Raw genomic sequence first — 8,764 nt, 5'->3', positions numbered from 1 at the left:
GTTATAATTTTCCCTCACAATTATATTTATCTTGTTGAGTGGGTCATTCCAAACAGCTGCATAAAATCTGAAGTTGGAAGGTCCAAAGTCTTGTAAGCACATAGGTTAGGACAACATTAAACAATAAATTTCTCTAAAAGAAGCAAGAAACAAATTTCATTCATTCATTCATTCAACAAATATTTATTGAGATTCTATTGCCTGTTAGGTACTCTTATAGGAGCTTAAAACATAGCTGTTTACAAAACAGAGAAAACCTGTGCCCTCCTGGTGAGCACATTCTAATGGGGGAGATGGAAATAAACAAACACTCCCATGTGTAATGGATGCAGTGCCTGGAGAAATGTGAAGTGGGGGAGGAATACCGGGGAAACGGGGAATGATAGGGTTGGGGGAGGGGTGTTACTTAATCAGACAGGGTTATTTTGAAATTGTGTAGAAGTTTTATTCTGTATTAGAATGTGAGAATTTAAGAAAATTAAGGTAGTGAGTGTAGGGGAACAACTGGGAATTAGGAGTCCCAGATTAATATTAGAGATTTTTCAGATAATAACTTGATAAAGAAGAAAATATTTTTTGTCCTGTGAGATATATGTGTGTATATTTTTTTCTTACAGGATTAGCAGCTCTGGACTTTCAAAGTGATGGCATTTCCCAGCCTTCAACTGAGAAGCTGAACAAAAAAGCCACCCCTCCTGTCATCAGCACAGCAAAATGAGAGGTGGAAAAACCAGGCTGGGAAGAAGCAAGGGCATCTGATGAGCCTTCTTGCCTTTGGCCCAGAACACAGCTCAGACTCCACTCTCTCTCTCAACTGACCTACCCCACTTTGGTGCAAGGCCTGGAGTGATGTGTTCCTGCCCCAGAGCACCTTTCATTCTGTGAAGCCCAAAACATGACCACCAGTAGCCACGCATGTCACGTCCCGGCGGTGAACGGGCACATGACTCACTATCCCGCCGCACCCTACCCATTACTCTTCCCACCGGTCATTGGCGGACTTTCCCTGCCTCCCCACCATGGACTCCACAGCCATCCTCCGCCAAGTGGATGTAGCACCCCATCACCTGCGAGTAAGTACCATTTGAATCTTCTCTCTTTTCTCTGGCTTGATTGGCTTAATGGACCTGAGAAAACACAATGGTTCATATCCTGGGTGAGTTCTCATTTCGTTGGGTGCCAGTTTCTCTTGGTCTAGAACTGTACCTTTGGTTCTATCAGCAGAAAGGTAATTTGAAACCAGATAAATGGTGAATTTGAGAATTTGGTCCGTTCAAAACCACATTGGTAATTTGTTCTATTAGATAAAACGTAAACACAAATATTAATCAGGAGGTGTGACCAATACACCTGAAGAAATTGTCCACTTGATAAATAACATGAACAGTGAATTAGATGTTACTATAAAAATCACTAATGATAATCCTGAATTTAACATCGATTTTGGTTGTGAGGTCTTCTTTTGAATCTCTTATGCATTTCCTGGATACAGATAGAATCTGTAATTGTTTTCAGCTTCCCAGGGATCTTTGCTACCAGTTCATACCACATAAGCTTTTTAAATGTCCTTGAACACTTTTGGCTCCTTCAGCCATTTCTACCTCCAGTCTTCTCTAAAATATTGGGTACTATAAGATAAAAGTATTTCGAGTTAGAATTCTTCAAGACCGATATGACTCATTCATAGAAAGCACCCATATTATGGGATTTTTTAAAAAAATAGTTCTGCCTATTTAAGGACAGGCTGTGGTAGCCAGCACGTCTTCCACCTTGTAGAAACAGGTTTCCTGGTTTGACATCTGAAGGTAAAAGGCATGTGGATGCTGCATCAGGGCATCTGCAGCATCTTTTTTTATTTTTAATTAATTAATTTTTTTTTATTTTTGGCTGCGTTGGGTCTTCGTTGCTGTGGGGGGGCTTTCTCTAGTTGCGGCGAGCAGGGGCTACTCTTCTTTTTGTTGCAGTGCATGGTCTTATTGCGGTGGCTTTTCTTGTTGCAGAGCACAAGCTCTAGGTGTGTGGGCTTCCGTAGTTGCAGCATGCAGCCTCAGTAGTTACGGCACACAGGCTTCAGTACTTGCGGCACATGGGCTCAGTAGCTGTGGCTCACAGGCTGTAGAGTGCAGGCTCAGTAGTTGTGGCACACGGGCTTAGTTGCTCCGCGGCATGTGGTATCTTCCCGGACCTGGGCTTGAGCCCATGTCCCCTGCATTGGCAGACAGATTCTTAACCACTGCGCCACCAGGGAAGTCCCAGCATCTTCTCTAAGTTCTTTCAGGTTCATAACTTGGCACGAGCTCTTCAGAGTTCTTCCTGCTGATTATTTCGCATTTTGCTGCTTTTTTAGGTGTTCCTCCAAATATTGGCTTGGTCTTAGAAGCTTGTCCTTTAAATTACTCCCTTCACTTTTCTGTATTGTGGTCTTTTCTCCTTCCTCCTGCCTCCTTAGCTCACTGGGAGCATAGAGCTTGCTCTACCTAACTGGGATCCCTCAGCTCTTGGTATAGTGCCTTCAAAATTAGTAGGAGATGGATTTCTGGATGCCTAGGTATTTGGATAGATGGACGGATGAATGGATAGGATGAACAAACAGATGGATAGACTCTCTGCAGGGATGTTGATTGCAATCACAGTATTATCATGCCTCATATTTAGTGATTTGTTTTTCTTCTTGGAATGACCTGATTATAATTCTTCCCTTCTGTGTTTTGCATTTCTGGCCTGAGTATGTGACCAATAAAGTCTTTTAAATTGCTTAATAACATTTTCCCATGCTTCTCAAGTTGAAATCAAAAGTAGATGTAGCCAACGTAGCTTCTTGGCTATCAGGAGAGATGGAAAAAAAAACGTGTATTCAAACTATCTTGTTGACCCAGGTGCCAATTCAAACCCTGTTCACCCAACATGCAAATGATATAATGAGGTTACTTTCAACTAACACATGAATGGGCCTGACTAAATGATTGTTAAAGCTATTAAAATTTCCCCCAAGAGCTAATTCTATAGCTCAGCCAGCCTAAAGGACAGCACATTCTAACATATTTCTATTCTCAGATTGGAAGTATATTTTGTAGATGTAGTCAAGGAGTTAAGACATGAGTATTAGTCCCAACCTGGGTGATCTAATCTTGCTTGAAAGATTGAGAATTCTTAGGTGGCTGCAACCCCTAGATGCCCACCAGCAAATCCCAGCAACTTTGGGCTTTTTTGGCTACTGATTTAAAGGAGAATGCAGAGCATAGTAAATGGAAGGGCGGGTGAGATCTTTATGCTGGATAAGCATCCCTGAACACTTGATCGGGCTCTCCGTATACAAATCCCTCACCCATCTGTTTGCAGATATTTTTAGAATTCTAAGAATTCTATAAAGCAGTGCTTGGCAAAGTACAGCCTGCAGGGCAAAGCCAGCCCACCACCTGTTTCTGTAAATAAAGTTTTATTGGAACTCAGCCACACTCATTTGTTTACATACTGTGTATGGTTCCTTTCATGCTACAATGATAGAGCATATAGCCTACAAATCCTAAAATATCTGCTATCTTGTTCTTTGCAGCAGAAGTTTGCTGACTCCTATTATGGAGATAAGAGCATTGGGACAGGAATCAAATCATCCCAAATCTAATCAGGCTTTGTCTCTAACAGGCGATGTTAGCTCTTCTAATTCCTTTGACCCTGAAGGAGCTGGGCTATATTGTACCGAAGGTCACCTATAAACACAAGGCTGTTCTTTTCATTTCACAATTACTGGTAAAGTACAAGTTACCGTCACTACTAAGTTGACCCATTACGCAACTGCTGTTTTTCAAGATCAAAATTGGTCAGTATTGGCAATTTCATATAATTCAACCTGTAGAAGGAGAGTGTATGCAATTCAAAAAAAGAGGGTAAATAATTAATTACTGGGGGTTTTTTTCTGAGGGCTTTGGTGAGAGGGTGTTGAGTAACTACACTTGGAAGATATCACTGGAGGGTGTCTGGAAAAGGGGCAGAAAAAGGACAAAGTACAGAAAATTCAGGCTGGAAACTCCAAAGTTGGCTGACTTCATACTCTGGCTAATACCTTGTTTAATTATTTCTTGCTACAGAGACAAAGCACATGAAAGAAGATCATTAAAAGAAGCCACTGTTACTATGTGGTCTTTTAGTTGGCCCTCCAAGAGGGAGTTGTCTTTGTTAAAGCCTGTGGTTTAGAAAGACTGGGAAACAAGGGTCAGGTCCTAAAAGTTACATACAGATTTTCTCTTGCTAACATTAAACTTGAAGTTTTATTCTTATACTGAGGTTAGAGAGGTAGCCGAATTTCATCATCTTGACAACTAGCAAAACACATGCTTGGGTGGAAAGCTGGGTACCGTGGGAATCCGAAGGGAACAAACATGGTGGGGATGACTCCATCAATGGGGTCTTGTCCCTGTGTGATGGGATCTGCTGACGTTTCTTTCATAATCTGTATACACCTTGACTCTGCAGCTCAACCAGAAGAGAAATTCTCCTGCCTCATAGCAAGGTTCTTTCAGCACTGTATTATTTATAGGTTCCGGAACCATCTACCTCAAAAGCAAGTGAGGACAATTTCCATAGCGGCTACTGATGTTACACCTGCTCCTTACTCTTCTGCCCTCCACTTCAGACTCCCTGGGCAGCCAGACCCTGGCCAGTTCCTAGACCAGAACGGGAACCCTGTCTTCCTGCAGCACACACATCCCCGTGTGAGACAGTCCTTGACCTGACATCTTGTTTACAGTCATTCAACCGCCCTGAATTTCTCTTCCATAAACTAGAAAATATTTTTATTTAAAGAATAGTCTTTGATAACAATCATATTCAGATCTTTTCAGGATAAAAGTGGGGTATAAATTAGAAGGGCTGTATTACAAAGGGATGAAATCAGGGCATCTCGAGGGCCCTTTCAACTCTAGCAGGCAATGATGCTCTATGTTATAACTCAGATTTTCTCCTGGTCTCCACGCCATTTGCAGGCAGACAGCCCATCTTTCTTGGTTTGTGCCAGTGGTGGATCCTCCTCTCCTGCAGCAAGGAGTACTTGGCTATTGGTATGACCGTTTGCGACCACGCACAACTCAGAGGCAATTCCACTGTGGCCACGTCTCAGAAATTCTGTTCTCCAGAACCTTCTAACTGAAAGGAGAAAAATATTTGCAGGAGGGAGGTGAACTTGAAGCATCTTCCATGTGGGATGCCCTTGTCTTTGCATTATGACTGAATTCTTACATCATGGAATCTCTATAAGCTTAGAAATAAGGAAATACATAAAAGAGAGAGTTAAAATAAGTAATAAGAAAAATTACCCATGAGGCTTAGAGAAAGTAAAGAGCTTGAGCAGCTAGTTAATTTGGAGCCAAATCCCAAGCTCAGGTCTTGGGATCCCAGAGTGCGTGTCCTTCCCAATGTGTTGGGCAAGGGGGCCAACTCAACCCCTCAGATAATCCCCCAGCTGCACTGCGGGTGTCTTTTCCACGGTGGTTCATGGAGTCCTTGGAGATGTAAGACATTTATAGGACCTCACAACCTCTCTGGTTTCACCAGCTACTGTGGGAGCAGCTATCATTTTTCATCGGGGGTATTGAGGGTGGACACTGCAGTGTTTCCACTCATCTGTCTCCTGTGGACGGCAAGCTTGTCACCTCCGGCAAACACGACAGGAAGGACGCCTGATGCTCTGTGCCAGGGAACACCCAAAATTTAATGTTCCAGAGCTCGCTGTGAAAGTTGGACCACTGTCCGCCTGTCTCTCTTTATGCTCCTTTCATGGCTGCTTGTTCTGTCTTATGGCTGCACATGTGCTTTTTATAGGTTGTTGTAAGCTGGAAAATATTAAGAGTTTTGGCTTCGGAGCCTCTCTCAAGATGATCGCCATTTAACGCCAGCATCTTAAAATGAGAGCTCTTTCCCCTGCTTCTTTACCGATCAGAAAGTGCTGTCAAAATCACAGAATTGGGTATTTACTTCAGAAAATCCCAACCTTCTAGAGAGACAGACTGTGAATCTCAGAATTACCAACAACAGGGCATAAAATGGGTCTTATTTCTATATCTTGTCTTAAAGTAAGAGGAGCCTTGTTTACACAGCTTGTCTAAAGCAGGGTGTGTGGCCAGATTGGAATTTCTTATTGCATGTGAAGGAAAATGGGCCCGGAGGTGTTGATCCTGTTTTAAATGCATGCAGATTAATGATAACTAAAACAACCCATTAATTTGTATTATCCATCATCCTATGCGCTGTAGTCTTATCTTCTTTCTACTGTGAGTTACATTTGTCCTTAAACAAACACAATGACCCCATTGGACAGGGATCACATCTAATTTTAATACGTCTGGGACTTAATATATTGCTGGTATTTAGTGAATGTCAAACATAATAGTATGGTCCGTATGTATGTATCCTTCACGATTTTTAAGCCGAATAAAAACAAGGTAAAATGGACTAAAAGAAACTTGTTAGGGATTTGAGTAAACTCAATTAAAACAGGTTAGCCCATTTCATCTGCCTTTGGTCATTTGGTTTCTCTAAAGTTCTGAGGCTTAGAGATGTCAAAAGCCTTTACCTGAATGTTTTAGAAATAGAGTTTAAGCTTTTAGCATGATTGAACAGTTTTAGTGTCTTGCATAGGCCCAGGGCCATGTGTGTATTATATTAAGAGACTGTTTCTTAAAGGGGCAGAGATACTGATGACTTCAGTGAAGTGCCTCTTTTCCCCAATAATAAAGAAATCTCTGTGTCATCTCCTCGATGTCTGTACAATTTCCCCAGACTTTGATTGAGTACAACATGTAATCCTCATAGTTCTAATGAGGAGCTGGGTTCATTCTGTTTGTTGAACTTTACCCCAAGGGGATCAGGAATATGTGAACATGAATTAGAAACAAAAAGATCATTGTTCAAGTTCATCAAATTAACTACAGTGCCCAAAGGAGAATCATAACTCTAGAAGTGTGGGGTTTTTCTTTTTTCGAAAGTAGTTTTTTGTTTTTGTTTTTTTTAATATCTTTATTGGAGTATAATTGCTTTACAATACTGTGTTAGTTTCTGCTGTATAACAAAGTGAATCAGCTATATGCATACATATATCCCATATCCCCTCCCTCTTGTGTCTCCCTCCCACCCTCCCTATCCCACCCCTTTAGGTGGTCACAAAGCACTGAGCTGATCTCCCTGTGCTATGCAGCTGCTTCCCACTAGCTATCTATTTTACATTTGGCAGTGTATATATGTCCATGCCACTCTCTCACTTCATCCCAGCTTACCCCTCCCCCTCCCTGTGTCCTCAAGTCCATTCTTTACATCTGCGTCTTTATTCCTGTCCTGCCACTAGGTTCATCAGAACCAAGATGTGGCCCATATATACAATGGAATATTACTCAGCCATAAAAAGAAATGAAATTGAGTTATTTGTAGTGAGGTGGGTGGACCTAGAGTCTGTCATACAGAGTGAAATAAGTCAAAAAGAGATAAACAAATACCGTATACTAACACATATATATGGAATCTAAAAAAAGAAGTGTGTTTTTGAATAGAAAAATAGGCTTTCAGTCCATGGAGGTGATCGTAAAAACAGGACTGAATTTTCCTCTAAGTTTCTTCCTATGATTATTTCTAGGGAGAGCATGTTTGAAAGAATATATACCAAAAAAGACCAAGAATGGAGAAAAGAAAGGGATGCTTTAGAGTTTAGATTTGTCAAATAAATTAAAGGGAGACATTTAAAAAGAGCATATTTGACCTCATGAAAATTGAACCTCTGAAAACTGGAATGACAGCAGCTCTGAGTTGGCTGAGTTGGCCGTGAGATGTGAGACCTTTCATGGGTTCCACATTTCTGTCTTGATGAATTCATCAATCTACAACTCCTACACATTTCAGATGGGTTGTTTTGCTTCTAATGATGATAAACCCATTCAGATGACCTTGAGTGATGGGAGACTAACCTCCATACACATCCATGTAGATGGACACGAGGACAGGTAGAATTGTCACCAGGTGGCTGCCCTCTGGGCCATCTTCAGGATGGAGTTCGGGTGGTCCCACAGAAGCTCTGATGATTTATGCTATGTCATTAAATTGATACAACTCCCTATTTTGTCTTTGTTTCTCTGTTTTTCTGCTTTTGTTCCCTCTGACATTTGAATGATTCTTGGTATTTTAAGTGGGAAAGAGAGGGGAAGGAAAGGAGGGAGAGAGAGAGAGAGAAGGAGGGAGAGAGAGAGGGAGGGAGGGAGGGATGGAGGCAAGGAAGTAGGGAAAGAGAGAGAGGTAGGAAAAAGACAGAGAGAGACTATAATTAACTGTGTCATTGAGCTGCAGGCCACCTCCAAGAGTTTGAGACCACCAGACCAGACAATGGCACCAGCCAGGTGGTACTGTCAGCTCGCTTGTTTTTTCACTTTGCCGTAAGAATAAGTGTTAAAATAAGTAGCTGCCATTTATTTAGTGTACTGCATGTATTACCTCTATCTGCCAAATGGAAAAGAAAAGAAACAAAGACTAAGGTAACCAACTTTCTAAGTTTGCTCCGACCAAAACTGTAGGACTGGGTTTGAACTCCTCTTGCTCTGACCAAAGCCAGTCTCATTTTCAGAACCCATGTTAGCCGTGGATATCAAGGTGATGCAGAGAGTTTTAGAACACTGTACCTTGCACTCCTACTGGGTAGTCATAATCACCGAAAATCATTTAGATCTAAAACTCTGATTGCTCTTTGCCCTCGAAGACCTTGAATTTTTAAAGCTTTTAATATCCCTTCCCA

General features: G+C 41.6%; 1 protein-coding gene across 1 annotated transcript in view; it reads left to right on the top strand.

The window, feature by feature from the left end:
- Positions 1-628: 628 nt before the first annotated feature.
- RARB (retinoic acid receptor beta) overlaps positions 629-8,764 on the top strand; it is a 440,801-nt gene continuing 432,665 nt past the window's right edge. Inside the window, exon 1 of the mRNA XM_049710130.1 lies at positions 629-1,073. Within this exon, the coding sequence (XP_049566087.1) occupies positions 896-1,073 (178 nt within the window). The 5' untranslated portion in view covers positions 629-895. The remainder of the gene's footprint in view (positions 1,074-8,764) is intronic.

This window comes from Orcinus orca, chromosome 5 (genome assembly GCF_937001465.1).
Source record: "Orcinus orca chromosome 5, mOrcOrc1.1, whole genome shotgun sequence".
In the NCBI taxonomy this organism is placed as follows: Eukaryota; Metazoa; Chordata; class Mammalia; order Artiodactyla; family Delphinidae; genus Orcinus; species Orcinus orca.
The sequence above is the reverse complement of the archived record's forward strand: the minus strand, read 5'-3'. Positions and strand labels throughout refer to the sequence as shown.